The sequence below is a fragment of the Plecotus auritus genome (genome assembly GCF_963455305.1).
Source record: "Plecotus auritus genome assembly, chromosome: 3".
Taxonomy (NCBI): domain Eukaryota; kingdom Metazoa; phylum Chordata; class Mammalia; order Chiroptera; family Vespertilionidae; genus Plecotus; species Plecotus auritus.
In genome coordinates this window covers 139804795-139823747 of record NC_137772.1, presented here as the reverse complement: position 1 = coordinate 139823747, position 18953 = coordinate 139804795, and the positions used below count along the sequence as shown (strand labels likewise).

Sequence of the window (18953 nt, the reverse complement as noted above, 5' to 3'; positions counted from 1 at the left end):
TACACAATGGAATATTACGCTGCAGTAAAAAAGGAGTTCTTACCATTTGCAACAGCATGGATGGAACTGGAGAGCATTATGCTAAGTGAAATAAGCCAGTCAGAGAAAGATAAATACAACATGATCTCACTCATTTGTGGAATATAATGAACAACATAAACTGATGAACAGGGACAGATCCAGAGACAGAGAAGCATCGATCAGACTGCCAAACCTCAGAGGGAAGATAGGGGAGGGTGGGGGAAAGGAGGAGAGATCAACCAAAGGACTTGTACATATGAGTATAAGCCTACCCAATGGACACGAACACCAGGGAGGTGAGGGCATGAGTGGGGGCAGGGGTTGGGGGTTTAATGGAGGGATGAGGACACATATGTAATACCTTAATCAATAAAGAAATTAAATAAATAAATAAATAAATAAATAAATAAATAAATAAATAAATAAATGGGGAAAAAAGAAAAAAGGGGAAAAAACTGAGAACTTCAATGTTAAAATTTTATCATTTTAAATGGAAACTTCTGAAGTGCAGCTCAGATTCTGAAAACTATGTGAAAATACTTCTAATCTCTTCTAATGTTTGTATACTTGAGCGTGCCCCCAGAGTCCAGCTCCAGACCAAGCTCAGCCAAGCCCTGCTGTTCATTTGCTCCATAGCTTCAGGAAAGTTACTGAAATCTCAGCTTCTGCATTCATAAAAAGGGGTGACAACACTTCACAGATATTGCTTTCTCCCATCCCCTCTCCTCTCTCTCCTCTGATCACCTCTCAACCTATCCTGTGAAACACAGAAAAGGCTATCAAGAAGAAATTAATCATGTAAAATAATCATGTAAGTAACATTGTAATATTATGTAAGGTATATAAATATCTAATCAGTATGATGTACACCTGAAACTAATATAACATTGTGTGTCAACTCTAATTTAATGACAAAAGTGTTTTTTTTTTTTTAAAGAAATCCATCATGCTTAGTGTTCTGTTTTCTCCAATCATGACCAGAAGTTTAAGCCTTAAGCTTTGGTCATCAATGATCATGTACTCTCACTGCCATACGCTCTAGGTATCTCCTTAGCTGAACTTGACACCATGCCTTCTCTCCTTCCCAAAAGTTACCACTAGACCCTCCTTGTCCTTAACTACTTAAACCTTAACCTTGCTTGATGACACCAAGATTGCCAAAACCCTTTCAAGCAACAATTATTTTCTCTTTCACACCTCACCTACTGCAGGACAGTCTTCCTCTCCATTCCAACACTTGGTATTATTAGTTCACTAGAGGCCCAATGCACAAATTCATGCAAGGGGCTCTGAGGGCCGAGGCAGCAGCCCCGGCTCCCAAGGTCGTCAAGAAGGACGGCCAGTCCAATTAGCATATTACGTTTTTATTATTATAGTAGATTCAACAGATATCTCACCCCTATGACATGTAAGGCATTTGTGGGTGGGTCAGGGGAAGTGCTAAGTAACAAAGTAGCCAAAATCTCTAAATGGGGAGCTTATATTCACATGGAGAAAAGGAAAACAAACAAGCAAGTAGGAAGATAAAGTAGGAAGTCAGAATGAGAATTTTGTGTGGGGCAGAATACTCACTTCAAATGGAGTGATTAGTGGCATTTTTAAATGGGGGTATGAAGGGTAAGAAGGAGCCAGTCAAGCAAAGAGGGAGATGGTGAAGAACATTTCAAACCAAGGGCATAGTAAGGCTTTCTTTGCCTCCTCCATAATTTATTCTGTGCTTACACCCTGGATCTCGTCACCAGCAGAATCTGAACACTTCCCATATCACCAATTGAAACTTGCCATACCCTCTGACAACTTGCCTTTTCATAGAGGTCACTTCATCCAGAAGTCTAATCCATTGACCTGTGTTCCTCAGGAAGGCTCTTTTTACCATCTTCATTTAACTATCCAATTTACAATTCCCCTCTTACACACACATTCAATCCCTTGACTCTCCTGCCTTCCTTCAGGCTAGCCTGGCAAAATCCCAATCATTCTGCCTTTTCTGAGACTCTATCTGTGCCAGTGAAAATGCTAGACACAACCCCAGACAGATTGGGAACACTGTAAATTCATGATCACTAATTTCATATGAACTTCTACACTGCCCAGTAGTGCTCAATAATGACTATTTGGGTCCTAGCCAGTTTGGCTCAGTGGATAGAGCATTGACCTGCGGACTGAAGGGTCCCTGGTTCGATTCCAGCCAAGGGCACATGTCCGGGCTGTGGGCTAGATCCCCAGTAGGGGGTGTGCAGGAGGCAGCCAATCAATGATTCTCTGTCATCATTGATGTTTCTATCTCTCTCTCCTTCTCCCTTCCTCTCTGAAATCAATAAAGAAATATATTTAAAAAAATAATGACTATTTGGTATCTTCTACATTCTCTTCAACATTTTTATCCTACTCTAGACCCTAGCTTTCATGAGGCCCTACTACATGGCTTTCCCTCCTATCTTTCTGATTATTCCTTCTTAGATTTTGTTGTTGTTATTTCCTCTTCTGATCTAAAGCTTGGAGATCTTCTGGACTCAGATATGGGCCATTTGCCCTCATTGTTCTATGTTCTTCCCAGGTGACTTTATCTATTCCCATGACTTTAAATACCATCTGTATGCTAATAACTCCCAAATCTCTTTCTTTCCCAGACCACCTCTTTACTTTCAAGATCACCATTTTTGACTAAAACCACCATCATCTCCTGTTGATCCTATCTAATAAAGAGGGAATATGCTAATTGACCCTCACACCGCCCACAGCCAATAAGGAGGGAATATGCTAACTGACTGCCCCACCCTCAAAGATGGCAGTTCCCACAGCCAATAAGGAGGGAATATGTTAATTGGCTGCCCCGCCCTCAAAGATGGCGGTGCCCACAGCCACAAGATGGTGGCGCCCAGTCCCCTCAGCCCTGCTGGGGTGGGCCCAGCCTTGCCACACGCCTGCCTCCAGAGTCCCCCAGTCCCTTCAGCCCCCCAGCCTCCCAGGGCCGGCCCGAGGAGCAGGCAAGCCTTGGATGGCAGCTGCCCAGCCACCCAGGGCCGCCCAAGGCTCAGGTAACCAGGGCCGGCCGAGGCTTGCGCTGCTGGCAGTGGCAGCAGCAGAGGTGTGATGGGGCATCGCCTTCCCCTGATCGCCGGGTCGCCTCCCACCCCCAAGGGCTCTCCCAGACTGTGAGAGGTGGCAGGCCAGGCTGAGGGACCCCCCACTCCAGTACATGAATTTTCATGCACTAGGCCTCTAGTATTACTATAATATCTCTTAATTTCTCTGCTAATAGTTCAGTCTCCCCATGGTAGCCACAGTGATCTTTCTGATGTATAATTCAGATATTATTTCCTTACTTAAAACTCTCAATGGCTTCCCACAACTCTCAGAAAAAGTCCTAAAAAATGGCCTCTTAGTTTCTTGAAGCTGCCATAACACATTACCAAAAATTTGGAGGCTTAAAACAACAGAAATTTATTCTCTCACAGTTCTAGAAACTGGAAGTCTAAAATCTAGGTGCTGGCAATACCACACTCCCTCTAAAGCAGGGGTAGGGAATGTCCAGCCCACGGGCCTCATAAGACATGTGAAATATTTGGTCTGGCCCTGCCAACGCATTAGGGGTGAGTTAATGTTTGGCCAAATACAGCAGGCTAATTTTTTAAGTTGATAATTTTGTATGGCCCACAAATGATGTTATAAATATCCAAATGGCCCTTGGCAGAAAAAAGGTTCCCACCCTGCTCTAAAGGCTAGCGATTCCTTGCCTCTTCCAGCTTCTGGTGTCTTTCGGATCTCCCTGGCTTGTGGCTCAATCACTCCAATTCTCTATCTCTGGCTTCATATGGCTTTCTCTTATCTCCTTCGTTTGTCTTATAAGAACACTAGTCATTGGACTTAGGGCCCACCCAGGTCATTCTAGATTATTTCTTCTCAAGATCCTTAACTTAAGTGCATTTGCAAAGACCTTTATTTACAAATACTGTCACATTTACAGGTTCTGGGGATTAGGACATGGGCATATCTTTTGGAGGGCCACTATTTAACCCACTATAGCCTCCTAGCCTCCAAGGCCTTACCCAAGCTGCCTCTGCCTCCCCCTGCAACTTCATCTCCCAAAGCTCTCTTTCTTGGTGCATGGCTTTACCCATGCTGACTGCCTTTTATTTCCTTGATTGAGGACAAGCTCTTTCCCATCCTTCTGCTAAATGCTATTCTATACCATGCTCTCTAGTCTTTGCCTAGCTAACTCCTCCTTTAGGTCTTGACTTAAATCTAACTTCCACAGAGAAATGTTGTTTGACCCGTACACTTAAGTATGTTGTCACAATTATCATCCCTCGCAGCATTCGATTATTTTCCTGTTTCCAAGTTGAACCTGCATATAATTTGTGTGTTTGCTTGTTACTCTTTGTCTCTTATCACTGGACTGTAAATTCTTCATACCACTCTGGCACACCTGCTTTGTTAACTTCCTTTGGTATACCCAAGCGTGGGCCAGCACCTGGCACAGTGGCAATAACTAAATAAAGAAGTACTGAGTAAAAACAGCACCTCCCATTCCCCTTTGAACAGGATTAGATAAGTACAAATAAATGGGTTAGAAGGGTCACCAGACAGCTCAGGACATGAGGCCTGCAGCAGATCTCTCTCCCAGGCCAGCATGATATAATGGCCAAGCTGGGTAAAAAAGGAAAAGTAGTACCCGATTACTAGCAAGTTGTTTCTCTACTCTTCAGTTCTGCCATGAACAAACTGTATACCTTGGGAACTCATTCACCTTTTATAATAATCTCTACCTACTATTCTAAAGGATTGAGGTTTTTCTGAATTTTAGGAAAAACTCCAATAACAACTGATTTCCTACTGCAGCCTAATACTTAACTGGGAGATTCACATTATATATAAGGTTCTTAATTCTACTAAATCACAAAACGATTCAAATATTACTAATAAATACTGCTGGCCTGTTTTAAAATCTAGTATGCACAGAGGAACACAGAAAAGAGAAATATTTTCTAGGACACATGAAATTCTCCAGCCTCTTTATTACCCTGAAATTTATTTTTTAAATTGAGATATAATTCACATACTGTAACTTCCCCCTTTTAAAGTGTACAATTCAGTGTTTTGCCCAAAGTTGTACCACCGTTGTCACTATCTAATAATTCCAGAACATTCTCATCACCATCAATGCCCCCCCCCCAAAAAAAAAAACCAACCATGCTCATTAGCAATCATTTGCTATTCCTCCCTTCCCCAGTCTCTGGCAACCACTAATGTATCATCTCTACAGTTTTTCCCATTTGTTTTTCATATTTATGAAACAAATATAGAGACATGAAATGATTTGCACAGGGTTGTAGTCACCTCATAAGAAAGCAAGATTATAACACACGTATTTATAGCGACTTTTTAAACATTATAAAATACAAGAGATCAGAGAAAATGTGTTAAGCTCAACTATACATATCTTCAATGTGGCTATAAGACACATGATGAATCAAGTTCAATTCTTAGGCTAGTAGTTCTCAGGCAGTGTGTCAGGCTGGGTGGAGGCAGGGGGGCAGGGTGGTAGGCAGGGATCACTAAAGAAGAGAGATGCTACTGTTGGACAGGAATTGCCCATAGGGACAGGATGATGAGAGAAGAAGGTTGAGAAAGTGTGAGACAACGGGTTTTATAGGACTTTTTTTTTTTAGCCCAGGCTGTGAAATTAGTGCTAATGTGCCCAGGTGCCCACTTGCTCTCTTTTATAGTGCCCTCAGTGGGTCCCAGAGATCCCTAATTATTCCCAGTTTGAGTAGTTAATGCATAAATAGTGCTACCACCATTTCAGAATACTTGCTGGTTTATGACACTTTGCAAAATAATACAGAAAACTTGACTTTTTTATAGCATACTGTCTGCATTCCCAATTAAGTTAAAGAATTACAAGTTTAACTTACTTCTGCACTATCAACAAATGTATACACAGGAACAGTGATCCCATAGACTAAAGTAATCAAAATCCATTTGCAAAAATAATCAGGCACACATTTTATTCTGTCTTAATCAATATTGCAAATACATTAACAAAGGGAAAAAAAGATAGAAACTGCTCATCACACAGAAAAAAATGCATCATTCAAAACAGATTAATCTGAACTTCAATATTCTTTTTTTAAAAAATATATTTTATTGACTTCAGAGAGGAAGGGAGAGGGAGAGAGAGACAGAAACATAAATGATGAGAGAGAATCATTGATCAGCTGCCTCCTGCATGCACCCCACTGGGGATTGAGCCTGAAATCTGGGCATGTGCCCTTACTGGAAAGTGAACCGGGACCTTCTGGTTCATAGGTCAACACTCAACCACTGAGCCACACATGCCTGGCTGAATCTCAACATTCTTTGTGCTCATTTAAAAATATTCTTAAAACACGAACTCAAAAAGACAAACAAGTGAGAACTGTTTTATCAATTCAAATTGAGATACTAAATCAACTATGACTACACAACTTAAAAATAACCTTGACTTCAATCTAGAAATGCTTGATTTGCCAATAGATAATGAATACACATTTTTTTACTAACAAGTTATTTTGAGTTATAGAGATCCTGCATATGACTAGCTTATCTTTTTTTTTTTTAAACGACTTATAAAAATGCCTAGTTAGATGGTCAAACTATTCAGAGACTCGGATACTAAATGACATAGTGACTGGCCATTTAAAGTTGAAACTTCTTGTTTAGCAAATATTTTACTAAAGTTATGATTAAGCATGTAAATTAACTTAAAAGGTAAACTCTTAATTGCCCCCAACAAAAAAGAGCTTTGGTACCAATAAATTAGAAGTAGGACATCCAAATATATTTTGTTTACAGTTTTAGAGTGTGTTTTTCAAATTAAATTGGAAATGCCTATGCATGAAAAGTGAAAGTCTCATTCTTCAGTTATGTACAGGATTGTAAGGAATGAACAGCCTAACTCTTCCAAATTATTTTTTTTAAAAAATATATTTTATTGATATTTTACAGAGAGGAAGGGAGAGGGATAGAGAGCCAGAAACATCGATGAGAGAGAAACATCGATGAGAGAGAAACATCGATCAGCTGCCTTCTGCACACCTCCCACTGGGGATGTGCCTGCAACCAAGGTACATGCCCTTGACCGGAATCGAACCCGGGACCTTTCAGTCCGCAGGCCGACGCTCTATCCACTGAGTCAAATCGGTTTCGGCTCTTCCAAATTATTGCTATAAATAAAGCATTAGTCTAAAATTTCTTCCAAAAAGCCCTGAAATTTAGATCAAGAGTAAATAATTAAGTACTACTCTACTTTCTAATGTTCCCTTTCCCTCTTGACATGAGCAGCAAGATACTAGAATAAAAATAATACCAGTATGTACTTCCATAATATATCAATTTTAATTCTCCCATTTGATAGGGGGCTAAGAATAATAATAAAAATAAATTAAAAAAGAAAAGGTAATTTAATAATTAAAAAAAGGCAGACTGAGCATAGGGAGAGGGTGGATTTAGGAGAATATCTGTTGTCAGTCAACCCTTTTGTAAAATTCAGAGCACTATGATAAGTCCTCTTTAAATTATATCCAGTGCCATGCACATTGTACATGGAATCTGGGCAATTCTTTGATAAACTTTAAGGTTGCCAGGTAACTTACAGAAAGCTAATAACACATTTTCATTTTAAGAAGCAAAATAAAAAAATAAAAATATTCAAGCCACTGAGCAATTTTACTTTTTGAAATAACTATCCTAAAAATTTTTCTTAAATTCAGATTTTGCAAAGTTGCTAGGTCATTAAGTAGACACTGAACACAACTTTTCATATAAGGACTGTGGATTAATTCTTTATCAAGCATGTATTTTTCAAAAATCTAGGCCAAAGTGAACTAATTGAGATTTAATTCTAAATTTAGATTTCTAAATATAACATTGCAATTAAACCATTTGTTTAAGTATGTTTACTTCTCCAATTATTTAGTTTGGGAAATATTTACAACCTTGCCCCAAAAGATTACTTACAGTTTGAAAGATTAAAGATAAAAACAAAAATTGGTTCAACAATTGTCAAAATGAAATGAATACAACTTTCCACTCAATCCAAAAATAAACCACTGCAGGTGAGCTCAGCTCATGTAAGTTTTAAAACCAATTCTTTTTCCCAGCTTCATAACTGGACTGAACGTTGCTCAAAAACATTACCTATGTTAAAAGTGAAGAGATAAAAAGTGTTGTAAAGATTGCACAATGACTGAAACTGAGACGGATATAATGCATAATCATAACATTTCAGAGCTGGAAGAGATCTTCAGGATCGATCTAATCCAGCATCCACATTTTACAGATCAGGAAATCGAGGGCCAAACTGAGTCATTTGGTCAAATGACTTGACCAGTCACATTCCTGGGCTGAGCCATTCATTCATTCACTCAGTCATTTTCCCACTTTTGGAAAGCTGCCTAAGTGTGAGGCTCAGTGGAAATAAGCTGGAAGGCAGCATTCACCATTGTTAAGACAGGCTTCTTTCCTTATCTTCTTAAAATTAATCCTGAAATGCCCTAAGCAGCAAGAACTCACAGAAGAGTTCCACAGCCTCTGCAAAACAGGGCCCACTTTCGGTTTCACACATTTCAATAAACACAGTTGGGTTTAACTTCAGAGAGGCCTCAATTGTATTTACTTTAAGTGATTAAGCATTAACAAAGTGAAGGAAGTACAGTATTCTGAATGAGTCCCTCTCTTGTACATTCATAACTTAAGGAAGTGCAATTAGAAAATGCCCTAACACACAAACAAGTTCACAGACAGGACAGGTTATGAAATCAAAGCTATTTGAGGTATCACTATAGATCAGTTAAATCCAATAGCTCAAGTTTACAAAGTGTGGAATGTAAAGATCTCCCCATTTCATTCAGATGTGGGTATATTTTTCTGAGATGTCTGTATGTAAAAAAAGACCTCCAAACTCACATTCAAATTAATGCCCTCTTCTAATGACACACATATCCAAACCAGGCCTTTCTCCTTAAAATCAACTTTCTTTGATTTCCACTTCATTTTAAAAAATTAGAAAAAATAAACAAACCCTAAATGTTAATGTGTTGGTTAAAGAAATCCAAATTCTATGTATAATCAAAACAGCTTTAGCTCAAACCGCACATTTAAGAGTTTGTTAAAAAAATGGGATGTGCAGTGAACTTACCCATGAACAAAAATCACCTATTTTACTTGGGACTTTTACATTCTGTAATATCATCTGGCACCTAAATGTTTTGTGTATCTCAATTCACAGTCAACTTCTTTAAGAAGAAGCCATATTGACAGAGCTCTGAAATAAAACAACCTCTAAGTAAGGCACTTTCAAACGTGAAACAGCAGCTCTCTGCGTATCAGTTTGTGTTCTATGCCAAGAAGAAACACAGATTTATACGGCACTCTCATAGATGACCACTGGGTGATTTCTGATAAAATATAATCTCCATTGAGGCTCTTGGACTTTCCGGAATATACCGCCAGCTCAGGACTAAAGTGCTGCTGTGCTCTTTTAGTTCTCAAACTTCCAGATTTGATTTTTATCCAGAGCATCACAAGTTCTCATCTGCACATCAGGTCGGCCCTCAGGTGTCCGATAAGCACTAAGACAGAGTCCTGAGTGTGGATGAAAAATGGTTCCGTCTTCTTTAAAATGCCAAATAATGTTTGCTGGCACAGGGAACCCATCTTTTGGACAATTTTGCATTCCTACGTGATTTTTTTGCTCAGGAACCTCTGCACATAACTCTGTCACAGAATTAAACCTGATTTCTTTGTTTGAAGTATATTCAAAGAATTGATTGCCCCCTTGACCATGGCATCCAAACAGTGAAAGGTTAGCACCTGTGGGGTTGTTGTCAGGAGCATTATAATCTAAACATTCAGAAGAGATCCCCATACTTCGAATAGCTCCGTGCCAGCCTGGCCTATCCTCTGGAACGTGTAAGTTCGAAAACACATTTTTCAAATACCAATCAAAGCTCTGGCACTTCAGACGTTCTCGTAGTAATTTTCTTTCAGAAATATCCCCGTAAGCTTCTTTCCTTGCTGGAGGGTTTCGATTGTAGAAATGTTCTTTGTACTCATCCATCCACACTTCCGCTGCCCGAGCAGTGTTCTGTAGAAAATTGGGCCGAGCATATGGAGCCCGCTTAGGGAATACGTGGCCCACATGGGAACACGGGTGGATCTCCAGTTTCCCTCCACACTGCCACACCCTAAAAGACAGCTCCAGGTTTTCACCTCCCCACACTTCCATTCCAGTGTCATATGTTCCAAGGTACTCAAAATATTTCTTGCTGACAGCAAACAGTCCTCCGGCCATGGTGGGCGATCTGATTGGCTCAATTCTCGACTTCCACCTGTCCCTTTCATGTTTGGGGACAGAATGCCACTGGAACGTTAAACGCCAGTCAAACCCACCAATCATGGGTTCCCCAGTCTGCATATAGAATTCAAAAGTATTCCAATCAATGGTATCTATAACAGGACAAACAACTGCCGTTTCATCCTCACCAATCCTTTCCAAAAGGGGTTCCAACCAACCAGAATTACACTCACAGTGACAATCCAGGAAAGTGAGAACATCCCCCGTAGCAAAAGTGGCCCCAATCAGGCGGGCCCTAACCAACCCCTCCCGCTTGTTTGTCCTAATCAAGCGGACTCTATCGAGATTGCTGATATACGTTTCAAGTTGTGTCTTCAAATAAACCCGGTCACTCAAGTCATCCACTAAGATGATCTCCTTCAGAAGGACAGCGGGGGAGGTTTCTAAAACACTGTGAATGGTGCGGAGCAAAGTGGACCAGGCTTCGTTGTAGAAAGCGATGATAACGGAGGTGGTGGGAAGTCGTCTGTAGTTAAACGTCTTGGACTTGCACTCGTACATTCTCTTATCCTCTATGTGGCGGTGCAGGGAGATCCTGTCACTGAGGTAGATATTAATGGCATATCTCTCAATGAGTTCCTCTTGCTGCTTCCGTTCAGCCTCGCTGAGCTGGAGTTTGCTGGCTTTTCCCCACTCCCCAAGGGCATGGGGGTCTGCAGGCGGCTTATCGTACAGCGGTCGGGACAGATCTTCTGCCTTTTTCTCGGGGTCAGGGAGCTGCCTCGGCCCCCGCTCCCAGGCAAGGCCCGCTCCCGGGGAGGCATGGAGAGTGGAGACCGAGAGTTCCACCAGGACGTAGGCCACGGTCAGGAGCGCCAGCAGCAGGCAGCTTTTGCCTGCCCAGGTCCACCGCGCGGCCACCCGGATCCGCATGGCCGGTGCGCGGGCGCGGCCACCAGTCTCCGCGCAGGGCAAGGTCAGCGGACCCGCCGCAGGCGTTCCGGACTCAGGTAGGAGCGAACTTCCGAGCAGGGCCCTGCTCTCCCGCAGGTCCTCGGCTCCTCGGCGGCCGCGGGGCCTCCCGGGGTCACCGAGCCCTCAGTCACCGCCCGCGGCGCAGCCCCAACTCCTCTCCGCACTTCCTCCCGCGCTGCTCACAACTTTTCACAAACTCCCAGCCAACACCCACCCTCCCGGGCGCGGACAAAGCCCTCCCCCTCCCGCTCGCTCCTCCTGGCGGTTAGTTCGCGAAAGTCTCGGCCAGACCAGGCCTAGGCGGGCCCGAGCGCGGCCGGGCTCCCCGCGCTCCAGGCCGCCCTCAACCCCCACCTAGGACCTCGGTGGTCCTCCAGGGGCCCGGCGTGGACAGGAGGCAAGGTTTCCGAACAGCTGAGCGTTGCCCCGTCACAAAAAGGGAAAAAAAAAAGAGAGAGAGAGAGAATACAACTTACCCAATTGTTTGCCGTTGGGACTAAAGTCCAAGGATGTGATAGCAGCTTTGTGGCCCTTAAAATAACGCTCCAGGACAGGGTCCTCCTGGGAAGGAAAGTGGTCAAGGTGTGAAAGCAGGTGCAGGCCTCGAATTCGGGGGGTCGGGGATGCACGCGGTCCCCTCCCGGAGCGGCCACGGGCGGTGGGTCCGCGGGCAGGAGGCCCCGCAGGAGCGCGCGCGGGCGGCCCCACAGGGAGACGGGGGGCGTCCCCGTCCCCCGCAGAGCCGGCAACATCCTCGGTTCGCGCTGCTCAGAACCGCAAGGACCTGAGAAACCGCCCGGGCAGCGCTTTTGAAATGCAAGCTCCCGGGCCCCCCGGCGGCGCGCAGTCACCGGTGCGCGCGGGGCCCCGGCTTCGGCGCTTTTTAAAAACCTCCTGGTGATTCTGACGCAGGCGCTCCACGGGAACCTCCGAGAATTCCGGAGGCAGTGCGCCTGCAGGGGCTCCGTCCCGAGCCCGGCCAGGGCTGGACGCTCCCACCGCCTGGGCAGCACCGGGGGAGATGCGGATGCCCGGGGCGAGGGGCTAGAGATTGCGGACCCGGCGGCGGACACCTGCCTCCACCTCCCGCCAGGTGCGGGCGCGGCTCCGACCTGGCCCCGCAGTCCGCAAAACCGGCTCCGGAGAGTCGCTTCCAGCCCGTCCTTACCGGGACGGAAGCCATGGGGGGAGCGGTGGGCCACCGGTTCCTGCGGGTGGGGAACCCAGGGAAAAGAAGGGGATGAGGTGTGATGGGGGACCATGCGGCGCCCGGAACCGTCTGCCTGGAGCGGCGGCGCCTCCCGGTCACTACAACAACTGCGGCCCCAATCACACCCGCGCTCCAGGCATGGCCAGCCGAGCCCCGAGGTTCCGCGGCGCCGGGCACCGCCGGGCGTCCTCCAGCTGGCAGGCCGGACGCCCCACGGTCAGGGGCGACCACACGCCAAGGCCAACATTTATTTACACTCACGCACCTCCAGGCTTGACACCCAGAAAGAGAGTAGTCACCGTAATGGGAATGAAACCGCTTGGAGCGAGAGGGTAACTAAAGAGTCTGAGATCGATGCAATCGGAGTTCTATTACTCCTTAAAGAGACAATGCCCGCGAATTCAAGCGGGTCCCCTATTGCTTGTTACGACAGCGGAGGGAGATTTGAACAAAGTGGGAGCAGCTTGCTAGTCTTTAATGTGCGCAACGGAACTAAACCTCTGGAGAACAGATTTAAATTTATTTAATTACTATTTTTCACACAATGCCCTGTGTGATGTAAATATAGATTGTGGGTAAATGTGATGAATGAATGAATGAATAAATAAATGTTGTGCATCCACTTAATGTTTTTCTATTTTTCTATTCTAATCTCATTTTTGTATGTTTTAGAGCAACCAACTTATACAGCAGCATATCTAGTATTTAGGAAGACTTAGGAATAAACTTTTTGTTTTGTTTAAATTATCAAGGCCACATAGTAGCTACAGCCATTTCTGCAGCAGGCTTCGTTATACATATCACTTGAGCTTCAGCAACATTATGAAGGTGACAGAGTTACAAAATGTTACCAACGTTGACAAATTATAAACTTGATTCTTAGATATTTTATATATAATTGTCAAAAATCAGAGAGACAGCTCTTCCAATTCCAAGTCCATATCTTTTGTACCCAGCCTCAAAGCATGAAGGACTCATCTGAAAATTACATACAGAATAAGAATTCTTGGCAGTATAAGATGGCATAATAGATCACAGCTGGTAAAATACATACTCTATGCAATAGAAAGGTATACTACATAACTTAATTACAGTTTAACTGCTGAATGTGATAGAATTTAGTTTTAATTAATACTGTACTGAGCAATTAGGCAGATAGGAAATAGCTTTAGATTGCAGTGTTAGTTTAATTCTAATATAAATTTGTTGAGTATCTGAGGAATAAAAAGGTGACTGAGATATCTTCCCTGCCCACTTAACAATCTAGGTTTCTGAGCCTCATATTTTAGCACACATTATGATGATTTAGGGGACCCCATTCCCAAAGGTGCTGATTCAACATATAGGGGGTGGAACCAGAGTCCTTCATATGTAATAAGCCCCTTAAATGATTGCTATGGGAGTCTCAGCTGTGTACAAGGAGAAACATTGCTCTATTCTAGGAGGTGATGCATCAAGAGTGCTGATACCGGCAACTTGTCAGCAAAGTGGCAAGACTCAGCCTTGCTATTTATTCCCAATCTAGGTGTGACGTGTTTTTTTTAAGCCTTATATACTTAAAATAATGCTGGATTCTGGTGGGAATATACAATGGCATAGCACTGTGGAAAAACAGTTTGGCTGTTCCTAAAAATGTTAACTCCTAGGTATGTACCCACAGTGCTGAAAGTAGGGGCTTGGAACAAATGCTTGCACACCAGTATTTATAGCAGCCTTACTCACAATAGCCAAAAAGTGGAAACAACTCACATGTTGAATAGACGAATTGATAAATAAATGTGATACATACATACAATGGACTGTTATTCAGTCATAAAAATGAATGAAGTTCTGACACATACTACAACATAGGTGAAACTTGAAAACGTCATGCTAAGCCAGACACAATGGAACATATGTTCTGTGATTCCACTTATATGAGGTACCTTGAATAGGTAGATTCATAGAAATGAAATGTGGAATGGAAGTTACCAGGGGCTGGGGAAAAAGGAAAATGGGGAGTTATTGTTTAATGGGTGCAAAATTTCTGTTTGAGCTGATGAAGTTCTGGAAATCATGGTGGATAATGGTGATGGTTGCAAAACACTATGAATGTATTTAATGCCAGTGAACTGTACACTTAAAAATAGTTAAAATGGTAAATTTATGTTATGTATATTTGACTACAGTAAAAAATAATTCTGAGGAATAACCCAAACCTTAGAATTTCTCACAGCCAAGATATGTCTAATTTGGGGTACAAAAGATTACAGAAAAAGAAACAGTTGGAGATGTAGAAACTAGCTCAAAGGTAAACATAATTTTAAGTACAGATTTTCTCTGTCTTTTAGTGAAAAATATTAAACTTTTTTCCAAATATCAAAAAATACATGTTTTTAATTGAATAGAAGAAAATCACCTATTGTCCCATCACCTAAAGTTGACTTTTAAAAAATTCATTATCTACCCATTGTATGCTCACTACATGCCAGATACTCCTCTAAGTGCCTTACAAATTCTGACATTTAATCCTCATAAGAATCTTATCATAGAGATGCTGTTATTGCCATTTCAGTCTTATAGAGAAGGGAATTGATGTGCAGAGACATTGAGTTACTTGCCCCATACACAGAAAGTGGCAAAGCTGCCTACAGACTCCACTCTCTTAATCACTAAGTAAGTCATCATGCCTTTTGCATGATTGCAAGCATATTGTAAATATGTAAAATTCTGTATCTTAGCCTAAGAGTAAGTTTTACAAAAAGAAAAAAAGTAACATTTGCTTTATTTTCGAAATATGTTTTTATTAATTTTTAGAGAGAGAGGAAGAGAGAGCAATAGGGAGAAACATTGATGAGAGAGAAACATCATCGATCGGCTGCCTCCTGCACACCCCTTCTGGGGATTGAGCTGGCAGCCTGGGCGTGTGCCCTGACCGGGAATCAGACCTGCATCTCTGGCCGGTTGCTCAACCACTGAGCAACACCGGCCGGACCATTTGCTTTGTTTTCATTCTATTGTCTTCATCTCTTGCTTCAAACTGCCCTACTTATGGTTCTTTTCCATATTTTATTTTATTTCTTTTTGCAATTGCTCACCTTTGCAAACAGCAAAAGCTCAGATGGTCATTTGGTAATATGGCCAAATTGGGGATATTTTTCCTAACCTCAAGTGTGCTTGAGTTCATGTAATTCTACTTGCTGCAGTAATTATTAGGGACCTCCTCAGACTATAAACTTATTAACCGGTATGGGAGCCACACTATTTCTTTTTTTCTTTTTTTTTTTTTTTAAATATATTTTATTGATTTTTCACAGAGAAGAAGGGAGAGGGATAGAGTTAGAAACATCGATGAGAGAGAAACATCGATCAGCTGCCTCCTGCACACTCCCCACTGGGGATGTGCCCGCAACCAAGGTACATGCCCCTGACTGGAATCGAACCTGGGACCCTTGAGTCCGCAGGCCGACGCTCTACCCACTGAGCCAAATCGGCTAGGGCGGGAGCCACACTATTTCACAATATTTTAAAATGTACAAAATATCATTGAAAGCCAAGTACTAGGCAGAGCAAACTGATCCTGTCATTAACCCCCCTTTTACAGATCCCCCTCAAATCAGAACCTGGATATATATACTTGAGCACTAAAAAGGGCTGTTTGTATTATAGCTCGAATCATTCCTAGGTTAATTCACTTCAAACGTTGAAATTTCAGGCAGAGCACAAAAGTGCCATCTACTGTCCACATTCCTACTTGGCATTTGGAGTGAAAATATTTTGTAGCCTGTTTCCAGGCTGTGTAACTCTCTTTTGGACACAGTTGCTCCAAAATATAGGAGAGTACATAGAAAGGAAAGTTCCAGATATGTTTTTTTAAAAAATATATTTTTGTTGATTTCAGAGAGAGAGAGAGAGAGAGAGAGAGAGAGAGAGACGCATTGATATGATGATGCTCAAGCAATTGAGCCACACCAGTCAGGGCATTTCCAGTTATGTTTGAATCATTGAAGCATTAACCTGTTTTTTTGTTGTTGTTTTTTAAATTCTCACCCAAGGATATGTTTATTGATTTTTAGAGAGAGAAGAAGGGAGAGAGGAGAGAAGGGGGGCATCAATGTGAGAGAGAAACATAGATTGGTTGCCTCCCATATGTGTCCCAAGTGGGGATAGAATCTCTAACCTAGGTATGTGCCTGGAAATCGAACCTGCAACCTTTTGGTGTACGGGATGATAGTCCAACTGAGTCATCCAGCAGGGCTAAATCATTGCCCCTTTTATTATGTTTTTTGACGACTATCAATGATTTATTTCAATGAACATTCATTCTTCAAATCCTATCAACTATATCCTCACAATTGATTTTTTTCTTCCCATTTTCCTATTCCTGGGGCTACTGGCTCTCTCTAGGCCCTCTTCTTCCACCACCCCCGAGAGGATTTCAGTAATCCCTAATCTACTTCTGACTTCAAGATTTACCTCTGTCTTTCTTGCATACTGCCAATAGCACCAGAGTAGCTTGCTAGAAGTACTGATTATTGGGCCCCACCACAGAGATTTGATTTAGAAAGTCTGGTGTGAATACTAGGAATCTGTGTGTTCTCAAACAGGCTTTCCAGGTGCTTATAATGTGCATCAATATTTGGAAGCCCTTGGGCAAATCATACCACAAGCTTTCTTTAAAATGCACTTTGTCACTTTATGGTCTGAGTCTTAAATTCCTACTTCATATTCAACTACACATCTCCCCCAGGCCGATTCTTAAGCCGTTATAGGCAACTATACACGTTCACACTTTGGAACATTTTCAAGAACTATTTCTATAGTGTGAATGCCTGTACAACTCCCAGCTCCAACTTCTGCACAAAGAAACCTATCTCAGGACTTGAGAAGATTCCGTAATTTTGAGCAATTGCCTTTCTTGGAACCTATTCCCTACCCCCTTATAAAAATACTAGAGGCCCGGTGCACGAATTCATGCATGGGTGGGGTCCCTCGGCATGGCCTGCAGGGATTGGGCTGAAACCAGCAGTCCAAAGCTGCCTGCCGCTCCTGCCTTCTATTCCTGCTCATCCTGGCCAGCTGCGCCTGCCCCAGGCTCTCGCCCAGTCAGTCCTGATTGCCACCAGTGAACCCTGCATCTGGCGCCCATCCCAAGGGGGAGGGGCCAGGACACAATCGGCTCTTTGGGAGGGCAGTGGGATGCCCTTGTCAGCCCGGGAGCCACCTGGCAGCCTCTTTTATATTGTTTCTTCCTTGCGGAGTGTCTAGGAATGGTCCGCAGTGCCCAAGGCTGACTTCCAGGAGTCCAGTAGTGCTGTCAGGATCGTGCCAGTGGTGCGGGTCCATTGGTGCCTGGCTGTTCTCGGAGATTGGACCTGCAGGACTACTGAGGGAGTAAGTGCTGCTGTTGGGCTGGTGGGCCACTGGGAAGGGTCAGTGATTTGAGCAGCACTCCTGTTGTGGGAGTGCACTGACCACCCAGGGGGCAACTCCTGTTTTGAGCGTCTGCCCCTTGGTGGTCAGTGTGTGTCATAGCGACAGGTCGACCAGTCGTTCAGTTGTCTGGTCGCTTAGGCTTTTATATATACACTAAGTGGCCAGATTATTATGATCTCTGAACACATAACAAACTGGCCAGTCAGTGTGTGTGTGTGTGTGTGTGTGTGTGTGTGTGTGTGTGTATCCTATCTAATAAAAGAGTAATATGCAAATTAACCATCACTCTGCTACACCCACAAGCCATGCCCACCAGCCAATCAGGAGCGAATATGCAAATAAACCCAACCAAGATGGCTATGGCCACAGAGAGCAGGAGGGAGGCTTGGGTTTCCCCAGCAATGGAGGAAGACAAGCTTTCTGCCTGCCCTTGCCCGCCTAGGCCTCCACTCAAGGCTACAAAGTTTCAATGATAGAAGATACATAAATCCAAACAGAAATGGCGGCAGCCATGGAGCTGGAAAGATCAGGAGGCTAGGGTTGCCCGTGGCAATGGAGAAAGCCAAGCTTCTATAGCCCTGGCCGGCCCAGGCCTCCGCTTAAGGCTACAAAGTTTCAATTATAGAAGATACATAAATCCCAACAGAAATGGCTGCCACCACAGAGCAAGCAGAAGGCTTGGCTCCGCTCCAGGCTACAAAGTTTCAATTGTAGAAGATAAATAAATCCAGACACCAGGGCCTCCTCTTGGGTCGCCAGGGGGCATGGACAGCCTGCAAACCACCACAGGCCCCTCGCCCAGGCCGCCCCATGCCCCAAGGAACCCCCACCTTGATCTGGGACACCCTTCAGGGCAAACCAGCTGGCCCCCACCCGTGCACCAGGCCTCTACCTTATCTAATAAAAGAGTAATATGCAGATTGACCATCACTCCAACACACAAGATGGCTACCCCCATGTGGTCAAAGATCCTGCCTCCATGTGGACACAAGA

The 18953-nt window shown here is 43.5% G+C and overlaps 2 protein-coding genes across 2 annotated transcripts in view; both read right to left on the bottom strand.

The window, feature by feature from the left end:
- Window positions 1-12668, bottom strand: part of POC1B (POC1 centriolar protein B) — a 107526-nt gene extending 94858 nt beyond the window's left edge. Inside the window, exons 1-2 of the mRNA XM_080662452.1 lie at window positions 12504-12668; window positions 11812-11896 (exon numbers count right to left, since the gene is read on the bottom strand). Of these exons, the coding sequence (XP_080518578.1) occupies window positions 11812-11896; window positions 12504-12518 (100 nt within the window). The 5' untranslated portion in view covers window positions 12519-12668. The remainder of the gene's footprint in view (window positions 1-11811; window positions 11897-12503) is intronic.
- Window positions 6630-11413, bottom strand: LOC308245331 (polypeptide N-acetylgalactosaminyltransferase 4). The gene has a single exon (XM_080662451.1). The coding sequence runs from the start codon at window positions 11291-11293 to the stop codon at window positions 9545-9547; it is 1749 nt and encodes a 582-aa protein (XP_080518577.1). The 5' UTR covers window positions 11294-11413; the 3' UTR covers window positions 6630-9544.
- Window positions 12669-18953: the final 6285 nt, after the last annotated feature.